The sequence below is a fragment of the Danio rerio genome, chromosome 19 (genome assembly GCF_052040795.2).
Source record: "Danio rerio strain M-AB ecotype USA chromosome 19, GRCz13ab, whole genome shotgun sequence".
Taxonomy (NCBI): Eukaryota; Metazoa; Chordata; class Actinopteri; order Cypriniformes; family Danionidae; genus Danio; species Danio rerio.
The window spans coordinates 46,659,316-46,676,869 of NC_141039.2; the positions used below are offsets into that span (position 1 = coordinate 46,659,316).

At 39.5% G+C, this 17,554-nt stretch overlaps 2 protein-coding genes across 19 annotated transcripts in view; both read right to left on the reverse strand.

Moving 5' to 3' along the window:
* The window catches only part of ppt1 (palmitoyl-protein thioesterase 1 (ceroid-lipofuscinosis, neuronal 1, infantile)), an 847,627-nt gene that overhangs the window by 443,604 nt on the left and 386,469 nt on the right, over positions 1–17,554 (reverse strand). The gene's annotated exons all lie outside the window — the stretch shown is intronic.
* csmd3b (CUB and Sushi multiple domains 3b) overlaps positions 1–17,554 on the reverse strand; it is a 1,026,877-nt gene that overhangs the window by 51,755 nt on the left and 957,568 nt on the right. For all 18 annotated transcript variants that reach the window (XR_015517226.2, XR_015517225.2, XM_087296029.2 and 15 more), the window contains one exon: positions 1,076–1,149. Coding sequence is in view for 16 of the 18 variants with exons in the window: in XM_087296029.2 (XP_087152155.1) it covers positions 1,076–1,149 (74 nt within the window). In the remaining 2 variants the exon portion in view is untranslated. The remainder of the gene's footprint in view (positions 1–1,075; positions 1,150–17,554) is intronic.

Sequence of the window (17,554 nt, forward strand, 5' to 3'; positions counted from 1 at the left end):
GCATGTCAAGTTTGAACTGAAAATTACCACAGTTTTAATGTTTTGTTTCCAAATGATCGTCTAGTGTGTGTTATATTATGCTTTAACATGTAAGATTGTATATGAAATTATTTCAATTAAAAAAAAGTGCTCGCGGCGACCAGAGTTCGATTCCCGGCTTGAGGTCCTTTGAGATCCTTTCCCTCTCTCTGCTCCCTATACTTTCCTGTCTGTAAATCTCCACTGTACAGTCAATAAAGGTAAAAACCCCTATAAAAATTCCAAAAAAAATAAATAATAAATAAATAAATAATTAAAAACATTTCTTTTGAAACAACAAATCAAAATGACTTAAATTAATAACTAAAGTACAAGAGAACAACTTGTATTTAACATGTCAACTCACCCCTTCAATAACAGCTTTAGTTTACTTTCAAAGATAATAAATTTTTAGACCCCGGAAATCATTTAAAAACATATATTTTTACTCTTTTGGCCAAAATTTGGCCAAAATTGTGAGCAAAAATATTTTATATGAATCCCTTTCCAGTAAATCTTAAAAATCTATGATGATCAATGAAACTACTTTGCCATTTAAAGTCCTTTGCCATTTAAAGTGTTTAATCTGATTTGTTTAATACATTTTAATCCAGATCATAAAGTATTAGCAGTGCAAAGTTTACAAAGTGCAGTTCCGGTAATTAAGTAACTTCATAATTAAATAATAATAATAATAATTCATAATTAAATAAATCAAATAATTAAATATTATTTCCACTATACATAGCACGAATTAACGCAATTGCCTTTCTTCTTTTGTTTTACAGCATATAAATAGTCATTATCTTAATCTCATTTTAAACAATTAGCTAATAACAGCCAAAACATCAATGCATCTCTAAAGATAACAGTGAAAAAAATCACCTGAAACATTTAATATTCATTTTATGTCAAATAAAACATTTCACAAGACTATTTATTTATTGTTATTTAATTTCCTTTTCATCTTTTGGCTTTAATGAAAGCAGCATTAAAGCTGCCGTCATAAACTCTGAAAGTCTTTTATTATTATTTTAATCTGTATTCATCCTGTTACCTTAAAGCCAAAAGTCCTGTTGAGAGAGCCGTAACGGGGCGTCCCAGGATTCTCACAGGTGGTGCGAGTCGGCTCTGAGGAAAGAAAGGGGGGAAAGAAAACAATACAAGTGAACATGCGGTGACATTACTCTCTTCTCAATATCTCCTCATCCGACACAACTTTTATTTTTTGCCACCATTAGAGAATAACAACATTCAGCTCTTATCAATATGTGCTGAATAGAGATAAAAAAAATATTATGAAACATCCTGGAAACAGGCAGCTGTAGTTTTTGTCTATCCTTCAACCGGTTTCCAACAGCATTTACAATATCTTCTTTTGTGTTTAACAGAAATGTTTGGAATAACTTGAGAGCGATTAAATAGTGAGTATTTCTGTTTTATTGGGTGAACTATCCCTTTAAAAATGAGGAAACATTCATTCAGTCATTTTCTTTTCGGCTTAGTCCCTTTATTTATTAGGGGTCGCCAAAGTGGAATGAACCGCCAACTATTCCAGCATATGTTTTATGCAACGGATGCCATTCCAGCTGCAACCCAGTACTGGAAAATACCCTTACACACTCATTCACACTCTTACACTACAGCCAATTTAGTTTATTTAATTCACCTATAGCGTATGTCTTTGGACTGTGGGGGAAAGAGGAGCACCCGGAGAAAACCCACGCCAACAAGAACATGCAAACTCCGTACAGAAATGCCAAATGACCCAGCCAAGACTCGAACCAGCGACTTTCTTGCAGTGGGGCTACAGTGCTAACCACTGCACCACATTTTGAGAATAGAAAACAAAACAAATGAACACCCGGTGCCATTACTCTCTTCTCAATATCTCCTCATCTGTCACAACTTTTATTTTTCGCCACTATAAGAGCACAACAGCATTCAGCTCTCATAAATATGTGCTGGATCTCTCAAAGCAGTGCTAGGACTGGCCTTATAGTGATGGTTATGGGGCCTGTGTGTTTATGTAAGTGCTGCAGCGGTGTCGTAACACTTGTGCTTTTTTTAATAGCGAGCTGACGGAGACGCAGCAGGGGGCAGTGTTGCTGCAGGAGTGCGTCGGCTTCTCCACAGCTGTGCTGCTCTGTAATTGGGATGTAGAGCACATTTTCCAGCTGACGCAGAGACCCTTGATTCAGTGCAGGCGTGCAAATGACAGGACAACCTGCGAGGCTTACACAACCAGCCCCTTTTCCTTGCCGCTTTTTTTTTTTTGTTTGAGCGTGGGGCTTTTAATACTGAGTCAGCACACACAAAATATATGACTGCATCACCACATTGAGAAAAGAGTCGCAGACGGTGCTTTGATTTTTGAAGGAAGAACTCGCTGGGATTTTAAAGTAGAAACTAGCATGTTTATCTTCCCACAACACTGTAAAACATGCAGGGTTCCACACAATTCCTTCATGTTTTTTTAAACACAAATCGATTTAATTAGTTTAAAGTTGTTGTATGTACGTTTTGACTCTTTTAAAGCATACAAATACCATATTATGTTTGCAGATATTTCAGAAACATGCTGAGTTAACATTCTTGTTTATCTGAAAAACAATGCTGAAGTCAGATATTCTGCTTTGAGAATGTGCATTATGTGCATTAGTCTTTGTTTTGGTCATTTACCCCGCCCAATGCCAGTTTAGCCAATTATACTTCAGCACCGGGTTGCCTTTGTGGAAAACGGGATATTTCATTCATTCATTCATTCATTCATTCATTCATTCATTCAGTCAGAAAGGCTCTGAAAGTGTCTGTGACTGTAGTGCGACCTCTGGTGGACGATAACAGCCTCCGAAATGAGACGAAGATTCAGAGTTCCACATGAGGTGGTTATTAATTAGCAAATAAGTATAAATATTATGAACGTAAACATTAGGTGAGCAGGTTACATTGTAACCCTGTGTCCTAACAACACGCTACATGTCAAGATTTGCAGTGATAAGCAAATTTGGCTGTTTGCACCAGACGAAAAACAACAGAAATGTAAATACAGCCATTCAGAGGCACAGACTAGTGCACTCACTGCACTCCAGCGAAATGGTAAGGTTTACAATCTAATTCATACATATTAAACCTCTTTAACATTATTAAATGTACATGCTGAATCACTGATATGTGTTGGTTTGCATTGAGTCACAGTTCTGAAGTTCAATTTCAAAGGGTTTATTTTATTTTCAAGAGACGAACCATCTGCTGCTGCTTTCTGTAGTATGGCAATAAAGCCATGTTTACGTTGCCAGTTAAATGTGACCCAATTCCGATTGTTTGCTCATATGTGACACAGATCAGATCTGTTATATGACCGTGTAAACATGAAAAAAAAGCATGCATTCGGATTTTCAGAGATCGGTTTCTGGCCTCCTTCATAAGTGTAAATAAATCAGATATAAATCGGATATCTGACAATGCGACGATTATGTAAACAGGCAGATCAGATTTATTGAGGCATTCCGTTTTGTACGTCGTTGAACTTGTCTCAATGTGGTGCCTCTCCGGCAGTTTAATGATGTAGAAGGAAGAACGTGTGTGGAGACGCTGACACAACAACAACAATAACAACAACAACAACAGATGAAACACGGAGGTGGAATGTGGTCAGTCGCCACAATTTGCTCCCATCAGACCTGAGATCTCTCTCCATAAATTCCAGGAAAACTACTAGCCACAGTGGCTGGTGATCAAAAAAGTTAACGTCAAGCCCTGCCTGAGGTGATCACAGTTTATTGTGTTGTTTAGCTGCAAGAAATAAAACATACATTTCAGGTGTTGGTTAAAACTCCTTTTAATAAGAAAAATATTTCTACTGTCGCGTTTCGCTGCTTTTATTTAGAACATGACTTAAATAAGCCTAAAATCAGTCAGGCTCGCTCCTGTCAATCTGGCAAAATGCGCTTGCGCGTTTTGAACCAGGCATGCAATACCTAGTTCAACCACTGGGGTGTCAAACCTACATACTGCACCTATAATTGTTTAAATTTAAGTGAATTGAACGTAAAAGTTGTCACCCCAAAAAGCTTAAGAATTGTGTTGTTTTAACTCATTTTAAATACGTTGTTTGAAAAAGCAGAGTCTAGGGATGGTCAATATAGACCTAAAATGATATCATGACATTTTCTGGTATTTATAGCGATTAAATTTGATGATTATTCACATGTATTCATTGAGAGAGAGAAAAAGTCCAGCATTTATAGAAAAAATAATAATGTTCATGTTTTTTTTTTTACCAATCCTGTTCTTGCATGTCCACTGTTTGCTGAGCTCAACCATATAATAAATTCATACACAAATAATAGATTTTATTGTTATCTCGCAAAATAATTTGTTTTATCATGGGGTGAATCTTCACCTGAATATTGCAAACGATATAATATATCAGTTGTTTTCCATTCCATTAGATTGTGTTTATTAAATGATCAGTCCAGGAGGTGATGATGATTGACAGCAGTATTAGTATAAAGATGTTAAAAGCAAGTAAAATAGATTAAAACTATCGTTTCAAAGCTGTCCCAATGTGACTCTAAATATGCATCAAGCTGCCGACCTGAAGTTCGAAACATCATCCTTATGCTTACACGCAAAGCATAATGGGTAATTTTGCATTCTAAGAAAAATATCTATAAGCCTGAAGAGATTCATTCGACAGCCTGGATATACTTTATCCCACTTATAACACAGCTACTTGCCACAAAACATAAATAAAAGATAAACGTTGGCTCTGAGCTGTAGTATTTTTTAAAATTCTTTAATTAAATGCAAAGCTGACAGAAACAAAAACCGCTGAATGGATCATACCCCAACCTGCATATAATTCAGTCAAAAGATGACGCCAAACAGCCAAAAACAGCAGCGTAACAGATGTAAAAATAAATGTGATGCTCAAGACAATTCTAAGCTTTTGATAAGATTATGTTATTGTTATAAAGTTGTTGTTATTATCTTCAACGTTTGTAATAATAAACCTGGAAATGTTGCAGCTGACCAATCAGAATCAAGTATTCAAGACAGCACGATAATAAATTATAATATAAGACAATGAATGCTGCATAAACCTCAACAGTGACATTGGCTGATTGCTAAATGAATCAATTCAGCCTTTAAACGTCTCTGATTGTTTCATGCACTTGGCCACCAATGACGCATTGCACAGAACACGCTGAGGTCAGCACAAGTCTGTCCTCGCTGCAACTGACCTGTGGTTAATGTCACTTGGGTCGTATTTTCTTGTTACCTGGCATGGTTTACTTCAGCTTTTTTTGAAGGTGAGGTCATGTCACACAACCCAGCCTTGTTTATCTGACAGATGAAGCTTGGATGGCCAGACTTTTGCATACAGTTGAAGTCAGAAATATTAGCCCCCCTGTATATTTTCCCCCTATTTCTGTTTAACAGAGAGAAGATTTTTTTTAACACATTTATAATCATAATAGTTTTCATAACTCATCTCTAATAACTGATTTATTTTATCTTTGCTATGATGACAGCACGCAATATTTGACCAGATATTTTTCAAGATACTAGCTTTAAGTGACATTTAAAGGCTTAACTAGGTTAATTAAGTTAAAGTTAGGGTAATTAGGCAAGTAATTGTATAACAGTGGTTTGTTCTGTATACAATCGGAAAAAATAGCATAAGGGGGCTAATAAAAATAACTTTAAAATAGTTAATAAGAAATTAAAAACTGATTTTATTCTAGTCAAAATAAAACAAATAAGACTTTCTCCAGAAGAAAAAATATTGAAGGAAATAATGCGAAAAATTCCTGAATCTGTTAAACATCATTTGGGAAATATTTGACTTTTATTTTATATGTGGGCTGAAAACTTTGACTTCAACTGCATTTGCAATATCCATTTGATATGGAAAAAGTTTACTCTTACTTTTAAATTCTATTTATTTTGACACTCTAATAAGGTTAGTTTCATATCATATTTTACATTTAACCCTATCCATGCAACCAAGACTACATCTGCTCTAATCCGAATAAAATTAAAACAATGTCTTCTTCCAAAAACGCTATAGGTTTTACGCTAAAACGACTGAAAATGATTTTGTTTGTTTACTGGGCATGAACACAGACGTAAACAGAGGTTATGCTTTTATTTATTTATTTATTTTTAAAAGATTTATTTATGTCCTTTATTAGATAGGACAGTATTGAGACAGGAAGCGAAGTTGGAGAGAGAGAGAGAGAGAGGGTTGGGTTAGGGAACTGTCTTCGAGCCGGGATTTGAACTCGGGACGCCCTGACGTGCTATTGCACCATACGTCAGTGCACTAATCACTAGGCTATTGTGCCGACACGAGTAATAAAATTTTATACTCAAATAAGTGTACTGTTACTTCAATAAAATTTAACTTAAAGAATGAATTTTGGCTCTGTTTTGGAGCACACTAACTTATAGATATCCTATAAACTAACGATACTCATACTAACATCCCAAAAATTATTTAAGTTTCCATAAAGTATAAGCAAAGTCACATGTCTGTAAATATACTCAAGTAAAAGTAAATATCAGCTCATTAAAAATGTGCTTTTGAGTAACTATTGAGTAATGGGGTAGTTAGGGAATTCTAATGTAATGTTAGTTCAAAAATAACAAGGGGATATAAATCTCCAATTAGTTGTTTTCATTTGAATGAACAACTTTAACAATTAAAGACCAACAACAACAACAACAACAAATAATATAATTATTTAAAACCGTTTACAGACCATAGTATTTAACAATGTAAACATCAATCCTATTGAATATGGCATTGATTCAACTGGACTCAGGATGCAAAACCGAGTCAACTGAACTGCTCACATGATTGCAGGACAAGACTAAAATGCTCCGTCATTTTCGAAAGCCTTCGTTTTTACGGATCACACTGCAACACATTCATTTATTCATTCATTTTCCTTCAGCTTAGTCTCTTATGTATCAGAGGTGGCCACAGCGGAATGAACCCTCAACTATTCTGCTGGCCGGGCTGAATGAAAACATTTCGTGGAGAGAAAACGTGAAACGAAAGCGAAGAGGTGCGGCGGGGGGCGTGTGGGGAAAGTCGTGGACGAAAGTGAAAAGCGGGGGTGTGGGGGTGTTGTTTCTGGATATAGTGGGGGTGTTGTTTCTTCATATTGATATGTTTTACACAGCGGATGCCCTTCCAGCTGCAACCCAGTTCTGGGAAACACCCATACACACTCCTTCACACACACTCATACACTACGGCCAATACAGTTCATCCAAACTGGAGCACCCGGAGGAAACCCACGCCAACATGGGGAGAACATGCAAATCGAGGTCTGCATTCGCAACGAGATTTCTTTCTGCGCGGGAATAAATTTCAGAATAAAGTGCGGGAGCAGTCGGAAACTGGTGTATTTTTGGACAGGAGCGGGCAGTCTAACAATTTCACTCCAGACTCCCGAGCGAGCAAGCACGCGTATGTATTTGTGTGAATGAGTTTAGCTTGTTTGTTGCTGTCTCTGTGTGTGTGCGCGAATGAGAGAGAGCATTGTGCTACGGTGTGTGTTTGTGTGTATGTGTGTGAATGAGAGAGCCTGATGTTGTTGTCTGCGTGTGTCACTTGCTTGGCATGCTTGGTGCTGTGTGTGTTTATACAGACAGTGTGTTATAGGCTGTCTGGACTCTGTATAGCTTGGTGGTTTATAGTTTTGTTCCCCCCTCTCTGCCCATTAGCGGGAACGGACGAGGTGTAGAAAATGGAGCGGGTCAGGCAGCGGGACAACCAATGCTGAACAGTCGGTCGGGTTTGAGCTAAAACCTGGCGGGTGCGGGCAGGAGCGATTCAAAATTTAGTCCCGCACAGATCTCTACATGCAAACTCCACACAGAAATGCTAACTGACCCAGCCGAGACTCAAACCAGAGACTTTCTTCATGTGAGGCGACAGTCAGGGCTGGCGTGTCCATAGAGGCGACCTAGGCGGCCGCCTAGGGCAGCAGAATAGAAGGGGCGGCGTCCCCGACACTCTCCTTACCCCTCCGCGCCATCAGTTATATCTGCGTCTAGGGCAGAAGAGAGAGGGCGACGTCCGCGACACTACCCTCACCACCCGCGCCCTCAGATATATCCTCATTTAGGGCAGCAGAATAGAGAGGGCGGCGTCTGCAACACTACCCTCACCACCCGCACTCTCAGTTATATCCGCGTCTAGGGTGGCAGAATAGAGAGGGAGGCGTCCGGGACACTACCCTCACCACCAGCGCCCTCAGATATATCCGCATTTTTGGCAGCAGAATAGAGAGGGCGGCGTCTGCAACACTACCCTCACCACCCGCACTCTCAGTTATATCCGCGTCTAGGGTGGCAGAATAGAGAGGGAGGCATCCAGGACACTACCCTCACCACCAGCGCCCTCAGATATATCCGCGTCTAGGGTGGCAGAATAGAGAGGGAGGCGTCTAGGACACTACCCTCACCACCAGCGCCCTCAGATATATCCGCGTCTAGGGTGGCAGAATAGAAAGGGAGGCGTCCGGGACACTACCCTCACCACCAGCGCCCTCAGATATATCCGCGTCTAGGGTGGCAGAATAGAGAGGGAGGCGTCTAGGACACTACCCTCACCACCAGCGCCCTCAGATATATCCGTGTCTAGGGTGGCAGAATAGAGAGGGAGGCGTCCGGGACACTACCCTCACCACCAGCGCCCTCAGTTATATCCGCGTCTAGGGTGGCAGAATAGAGAGGGAGGCGTCCGGGAAACTACCCTCACCACCAGCGCCCTTAGTTATATCCGCGTCCAGGGTGGCAGAATAGAGAGGGAGGCATCCGGGACACTACCCTCACCACCAGCACCCTCAGTTATATCTGCGTCTAGGGTGGCAGAATAGAGAGGGAGGCGTCTGGGACACTACCCTCACCACCAGCACCCTCAGTTATATCCGCGTCTAGGGTGGCAGAATAAAGAGGGAGGCGTCCGGGAAACTACCCTCACCACCAGCGCCCTCAGTTATATCCGCGTCTAGGGTGGCAGAATAGAGAGGGAGGCGTCCGGGACACTCCCCTTACCACCAGCCCCCTCAGTTATATCCGCGTCTAGGGTGGCAGAATAGAGAGGGAGGCGTCCGGGACACTACCCTCACCACCAGCGCCCTCAGTTATATCCGCGTCTAGGGTGGCAGAATAGAGAGGGAGGCGTCCGGGACACTACTCTCACCACCAGGCCCCTCAGTTATATCCGCGTCTAGGGTGGCAGAATAGAGAGGGAGGCGTCCGGGACACTCCCCTCACCACCAGCGCCCTCAGTTATATCCGCGTCTAGGGTGGCAGAATAGAGAGGGAGGCGTCCGGGACACTCCCCTCACCACCAGCGCCCTCAGTTATATCCGCGTCTAGGGTGGCAGAATAGAGAGGGAGGCGTCCGGGACACTACCCTCACCACCAGCGCCCTCAGTTATATCCGCGTCTAGGGTGGCAGAATAGAGAGGGAGGCGTCCGGGACACTACCCTCACCACCAGCGCCCTCAGTTATATCCGCGTCTAGGGTGGCAGAATAGAGAGGGAGGCGTCCGGGACACTACCCTCACCACCCGCACCCTCTTATATCCACGTCTAGGGCGACAGAATAGAGAGGGTGGCCTCCACGACACTACCCTCACCACCCACGCTCCAATCCCCCCCCCCCTTCTCTTTAGGGTTGAGGGCGGCATGACCGTCCTTTGCCTAGAGCGGCAGTTCAGCTTGCTCCGGCCCTGGCGACAGTGCTAACAAAACTGGCATTTCCACTCTGGACAGTGTTTTTACCTTCTAAAAAAGCCATCTAAGATAGGATGGAAAGCCAAAACAGAGCAAGAAATGTGTTTTTTAATAAGAAGACTTATTAATATAGACATGCCCACAGTGAAAACAGCCAGTAGGATTCATTCTATAAACACTGGCACGGATAAATTTGTAGTGGCATTTCCGAGCACTTAATCTGCGCCCGGTGTCTTTTTCATTGTCTTTGAGGGTTTAATATGAGACTTCATCGAAATGGCTAAATGATTACACCTGCTTTGGGGCCACGGCTGACATCTTTTATCGGCGCGGTGTACTAAATGCTTAAAAACGCCAATCAGAGCTCATCCGAATCTCCTGCTGGCTGTTCACAGCTCCTCGATAATGGCTTCGCGGAGCTGGGACCATTTATTCAATTACTTGCTCAATTAAAAACAATTATCGATGTATTTATTGACGTTAGGAGAAGGACTCCCTCATGGATATATAAAGCGAGGAGTTTAATCAGATAAACACTGTACTTCGGGGGACAGTGGGAGCAGACTTTGTTAATGAGACATGGAGAAATGGATGCGCTTTAATACGGCCGGTTCATGCGCACAGGGAAAGAGCTACAGGAGGTAAATAAGTAGCTTTCTTCAAAGAGATAAACTAGTTTTTGTGAATAAAATCTGATTCAGTTTGTGTTAGTCTCTGAGCTTTACAGAGAGCCTCCAGTGAGGAACCCAGGGCTGAAAGAGACAAGGGCAAAATCTGTAAGGGCACAACCTGAAAGAAGCCGAGGGAGGAACAGCGAGTTTGCATTGAGGAAGCTTAAGATACAACATAAATTCTCTTTAGTTTCTATAGACCTTTAAAGGTACAGTTGAAGTCTGAATTATTATTACCCTTGTATAGCCCCCCCCCCTTTATGTTTAACAGAAATAATATTTTTTCAACACGTTATTAAACAGTGTGGTGCTTCATTTATTGGCTGATATTGTTCCTAATGTATGTAATCTGACCTTTCCACCCAGTTACCTTTACATGGACACAAACACACACACACACACACACACACACACACACACACACACACACACACACACACACACACACACACACACACACACACACACACACACACACACAGACACACAGACACACACACACACACACACACACACACACACACACACACACACAGACAGACAGACAGACACAGACACACACCTAACAGTACCTGACTATATTGTTTTTGTTTTGTTTTTTATTGTTGTTTTGTTGTTTTTTTGTTGATGTTTTTTGTTGTATTTGTATGATCCCAATTTATGTACCTTTTTGCATATTCTAATAAAAAAAAATAAAATAAAAAACTAAATAAATAAATAAACAGTATGATGGCTTGATTAAGTCTGAAGTAGTTTTAAAGTTTAAATAATTAAAGTAGTTTTGAAGAAGTTAACAAGCGTAGAGTAATGAAGTTTGTCCTGCGCGCTCGCGTTTTTTAAAGAAACTTTTTTTGGTGTGTTAATCTTGTCAATACAATTAGTCAAAAGGTAATGATTCCCACTCATCAAGTAATTGCTTCATATTGTTTTTATTTTTACATTCTTCATAATCTAAGTGCTAACCACTGAGCCACTATGTGGCGACGCAGTGGTGCAGTAGGTAGTGCTGTCGCCTCACAGCAAGAAGATGGCTGGGTTGAACCTCAGCTCAGTTTGTGTTTCTGTATGGAGTTTGCATGTTCTCCCTGCGTTCACGTTGGTTTCCTCCGGGTGCTCCGGTTTCCCCCAAAGACATGCGGTACAGGTGAACTGGGTAGGCTATAATTACCCGTAGTGTATGAGTCTGTGTGGATGTTTCCCTGAGATGGGTTGCGGCTGGAAGGGGATCTGCTGCGTTAAAACGGTTAATTCCGCTGTGGTGACCCCGGATTAATAAAGAGACAAAGCCGACAAGAGAATGAATGAAAGAATGAGCCACTATGCTGTTCAACTCTAATAGCAATAAAAGGTCAATGAACATAATACAGTACGACACTAAAAACATCACTTAAAAACTATTCTAAAGAGATTAAGAACAGATTTTAAAAAAATGATTCAGGCTCCTGTTTTTATGCTAGTCAGACTAGCCAGAGTAAATATTGTAGGATATACTCAACGTTTGTAGCTTAAATTGATAAGAACACTTCAGTCATATTTCACTGTTTTACGCGTTTTAAAATAGTTTAATTAGATAGTATCCATAATGAAAGCACTTTTATAGCATTTTTATTAAATCTAGGATAACATCAACCTTCAAAATGTATTTGGGTCGGTTTTAACAACAACAAAAAAAGATAGTTTTAAGAAAAAGAAAAAAATGCCACATTTGTTTTAAGTATAAACAATGCAGCTAGTTTTTCCACATTTCTTTTTCTTAAGAACAACCAATCAGAAGTATTTTCCCCATTATTTTCAAATTACCTAAAAAAGTTATGTTAGTGTCAAAGAGTTTTTGGAAAATATATTTAACCTTTTCCTCATATCTCACACAGGTTTGGGCCTGAATTTAGATGATAAAAATGTATATATGCACTATTGACAAACCACTGCAGCATGAAAAATGCACCACTGTTTTATCTGAAAGTGAACGTGCATCCAAGTTAAATGAATGTACTTTGTCTTGTTAGATATAAATATGACTGTTTTTGAGCAACCACGAGTAATAAATCCAATATTTAATCAACCTTTTATCCCAAAGGGTAATTTATGTCGTATACACTCACTGGCCACTTTATTAGGTACACCTTACAGTCTACTTACCTGGTTAGACTGCCTTAATCCTTCGTGGCATTGCTTCATATTGATATGACAGCATCATGCAGTCGGCAGCAGATTTGTCGGCTGCACATCGATGATGCGAATCTCCCATTCCACCACATCTAAAAGGTGTTCTATTGGATTAAGCTCTGGTGACTGTGGACACATGACTGTGGTTCATGTTGTTGACACCAAATTCTGACCCTACCATCCGAATGTTGCAGCAGAAATCGAGACTCATCAGACCAGGCAACGTTTCTCCAATCTTCTATTGTGCAATTTTAGTGAGCCTGTCCAAATTGTAGCCTCAGTTTCCACTTTCTCTTTTTTTGAACCATTCTCTGTAAACCCTAGAGATGGTTGTGCGTGAAAATCCCAGTAGATCAGCAGTTTCTAAAATACTCAGATCAGCCCGTCTGGCACCAACAATCATGCCACGCTCAAGGTAACCTAAATCCCCTTTTTTCCCCATTCTAATGCTCTGTTTGAACTGCAGCAGATCGTCTTGATCATGTCTGCATGCCTAAATGCATTGAGTTGCTGTCATGTGATTGGCTGAGTAGACATGTGCATTAACGAGCAGTTGGACTGGTGTACCTAATAAAGTGGCCGATGAGTGTACATTCAGCATTCAAATCAGATGTTTTCTCCACAATGAGTTATTAATAAAAAATACTAATCGAAAACAGTATGACTTTTTAAAATAGTAAAATAACAAAACTTTGATCCAAACAGTACCAGAATGCAAAGACACATTTTGAATGCATTACGATTAACTTAAAACCCCTTATATGTTAATTTATTCTACTTGTTAATGTATTCATACTGTATACACAGAAACAAACACAGTCTCAGTAATTTGAGAAGGTCACAGGACTCGAGCCGAGCTACAGAGGACAATAATAACTTCACAACAGATGTCATAGCCAGCAGTCAAGTTGTGGTTTCTCAAGCAATTTGGTTTTCCCTGGCCTCCGTTTCACACTTCATACTCTGTCCTGATCTGCCAACTGTTCCCACTCCTCTGGTCGTGAGCTCACTAAAGCAGGGTTTCTGTTATTTCCCACCATTACTGTGTCAATACAGCATCAGGTCTGCTTGTGTCGCACTGGTCTGGACTGTAGGAGGGCATTGATTTGGATGGAGTGGTTGCAGATAAATACTTTTGAGCTTGTTTGTGGGCTCTAAATAAGACCAAAGGAGATTTTCTTTGTGGGTGGCAGTCATAAGATTCAGTAAATGGAAACACTGGAAACCATTATAGAAGACAAAACTCAAAATTCTGACTACCCAGCTTAAAGAGATAGTTCATCCAAAAATGAATACTGGAAATCTTAAAAATAAAGCAAGAAATTAAAGGGATGGTTCTCACCCAAAAATGAAAATTCTGTCATCATTTACTCACCCTCTACTTGTTCCTAGTAGTGCAACTCATCATAAATCCCACGGTTTGGATTACATAAGTTTTTTTTAAGAGTTAGCTGATGATTGATCGAGTTTGGCATGTTGTCCCGGGAGAGAGCCTTAAACTCATAAGATCCTCAAGCCCAGGGCTCCCTTTCATATGCAGGGTAAGAGGGGAGTTTAAGCTCAGTTACAGTAGTGTTTGAGAACTCCCCCTTTATTTAGAGAATTATGACAGATTATACATTTCTATTTAGACACATACTGTTGGTAAAGAGCTTGACTATAGTGCTAATTTAGGTCGATCAATTCATTTATTATGCATGTTTTTGAACTGTGGGAATGTGTAAACTCCGCAAAGAAATGACAACTGGCCTGTTAAGGATTTGAACCAGTAATGTTCTTGCTGTGCAACAGTGCTAACCACTGGGCCACCGTGCCATCCTATAAAGGGAAAGATAGAGGAGTAGGAGTGGAAGGGGAGATTCTTCAAGGCGGAGATAACTGAAGTAAGAAACTTTGATTATTTATAGTGAGTTAGGAATCATCTGATTGGTGAATCATGCATTAGTTAATGCAGGACCAGCTGTAATCAATCATAAGCATGTGCTCCTCTCGAAATGAGTTTATAAATAAACTTCACTTAGTCACTGATCGGACCATTTTTCCGATCAGCCAAAAAGGGGAGGAGACACATTTAATTTGCTTTCTATTAATTATAAAAACAGCACTGCAAGACACTTTTGGTTTTAGCAAACAGAACTTAGAACCTGTAATTTCATTTAAAATAAAATGATGAAATAATCAGCTGAATAAAAATAACTGGTAAAATATTCAGTGCTGTGAAAAATTCAACTACTACTGTTGCTGATAACGCTGAATGTAGAAATCTAACATTATCATTTGTATAACCCAGATTTATTTTAGATTCATTTTCAACAAATGATTCAATTATTCAATTATAAAGCTTCATGTTTCATTGCTAGATGATCATTTTTGAAGAATTATTCAGTGGCATATTTTTAATGGCTGGTTGTCGCCACCTATTGGTTAAGTAATGTACTTGCTGCCTGAAACTTTCATTTTGGAGCAAGTTAAATGCATGACAGTGATTTTAATCATTACCATAAACATCAGTGGTTTTATCTAGGCCCACACGGAATGCACAGATTTTAAGCCCATCATTGAGTCTATTAATTTACTTGTGCAAATGTGTGTAAACTTATATTTATTCAGTTTTAAAATTAACTTCAGTATAATACTGACGAAAATAAAAGTGTTTATATGATTTATTTACAATACAGTTTGTAAAGTAATATTTTCTGTCGTTTAGTAGATATATTATGTAACAGACTTGCTTTGTTTACTAAATGAGTGGATCTAATTAGATTTGCATTTTAAACATTAAATAAAAGTAAAAAAAATATTTTTATTTCATCTATTAAGTTTTTAATTATGATACTCCCAAAATATTTCTGCATAAATTCACAGATATTTACAAAATTCTCTGCGGAAATAGTTAAACATGTCTGCAGATTCTGTCTGGCCCAAGTTATATCTAAACTATAAACGGTTATCTCAGTACTTCTGTGTTATTTGACTGTTTGTAACTTTATAACTAACTTAAAAAACTAATGACTGAATCTCTTTCTTAATTTTTGCTTTTTAAGATTTGAATGCAGCGATTGGAAGGATTAATAAACATATGCAAATCACCATCATTTATAACTTATGTTGCGTGGGTGTTGAGATCCCGATCTTTTAATGATTAATCGTGCAGCTTACACAAAATGCATTAATACAGACTAAACGAGTAGTGACTGAAAACACCTTTAATAACCTAAGAAACCCACCACATCCCAAATAACCCACCACAACTTCTTCAGTCATCTTTATATTTTACAGAAAAGCCTAAATGCTTTCATACATAGGTGATATAGATAGGTGATCTTTCTGTGATCATTACAAATTTAGGATTAATCTACAAGTTAAAAACGTATCAATCCTGGGATCCAAACCGTGGGTTGTGATTTGTGCAAATCAGCCGTGATCACCCCTACTTGTTCCAACCTTTAAAGAGTTTCTTTCTTCTGTTGAACACAAAAGAAGATACTTTGATGAATGCTGAAAATCTGTAACCACTGACTTCCATAAAATAGTTTTTTCTACTATGCATGTCAATGGTTACAGGCTTTCAGCTTTTCTTAAAGTATCATCTTTAGCAGGGGCGGACTGGGACTAAAAATCAGCCCTGGCATTGTAGCCACACCAGCCCACATTACCACACCGACACAGCCCCATCCAAGGACACACACATTGACTATTTATATTGGTGTACAGATGGTAAAATTATATAAGCAGTACCTATTTCAGAGATATTTAAACATTTATTGTATGTGACTGTTTCCCAGGGATGGGTTGCGGCTGGAAGGGCATCCGCTGCGTAAAAACTTGCTGGATAAGTTGGTGGTTCATTCCGCTGTGGCGACCTCAGATTAATAAAGGGACTAAGCCGACAAGAAAATGAATAAATGAATGAATGTATGTGACTGGAACAAAAACAACCCATTAATAGATGCAATCATGTCATTCATTTTCTTTTCAGCTTAGTCATTTTGTTAATCTGGGAATTGCCAACTTATCCAGCATATGTTTTACACAGTGGATGCCCTCAATGCTGCAGGGCAGAAGTATAGCATGTGTTTGGACTTCTGAAGGAAACCAGAAGAAAACCAACGTGAGCAACCTCCACACAGAAACACCAACTGACCCAGATGAGGCTCAAACCAGCGACTCTCTTGTTGTGAGGCGACAGCACTACCTACTGCGCCACTGCACTGCCCCCTTTCGAGACTAGTTCAGTACATTTTATGTATTTGGCAATGTCTGACTTGACTGCCTTTCCTTTTTTATGATCCATCTCTGACAATTAGCTTGTGTTGCACTTACTGTTTGTTTGACATTCTTGCCAGATTTTGATTACGTCTGCGTAACCTCAGATTGTCGTCGGCCCATCTAGAAACCAGTCGGTTGTTGCCGATTGGGCCAATGCTTAACATTTACTATTATTTTTACTATTATCACCATCCTCATCATAATATTCACATCTCGTAAGACATAAAAGCTATTTAAAAAACAATACATATGAAATTTTTTTTTTAAATAGACCGGCCCACATTTAAAAAATGGTCCGGCCCTTCTGGCATTTGCCAGAATTGCCAGATGGCCAGTCCGCCCCTGATCTTTAGTATTCACCAGAAGAAAGAAACTCATCACCTTTAGAGAGAGTAAATAGTGAGTAAATGTAATTTTTGTGTGAACTATCCCTTTAATCTCCTGCCTTTTTCGCTGAGCTGAAGCGTGAAACATTAAGTAGACAAATGATTTAAGTGAAAGTAATTGCTTTTCGCTTAGCAGAGTTAGCAGGACGGTTAGCGGTCAGTTTCAGCTGGATGATTATCCGGTTCTGGGATTATTAGGTTTCGATATACATGCTTAAAACAATTATTATGGCAGTCTGGTTCACTGAGGATTGAACATATGGTTTAAAGACATGC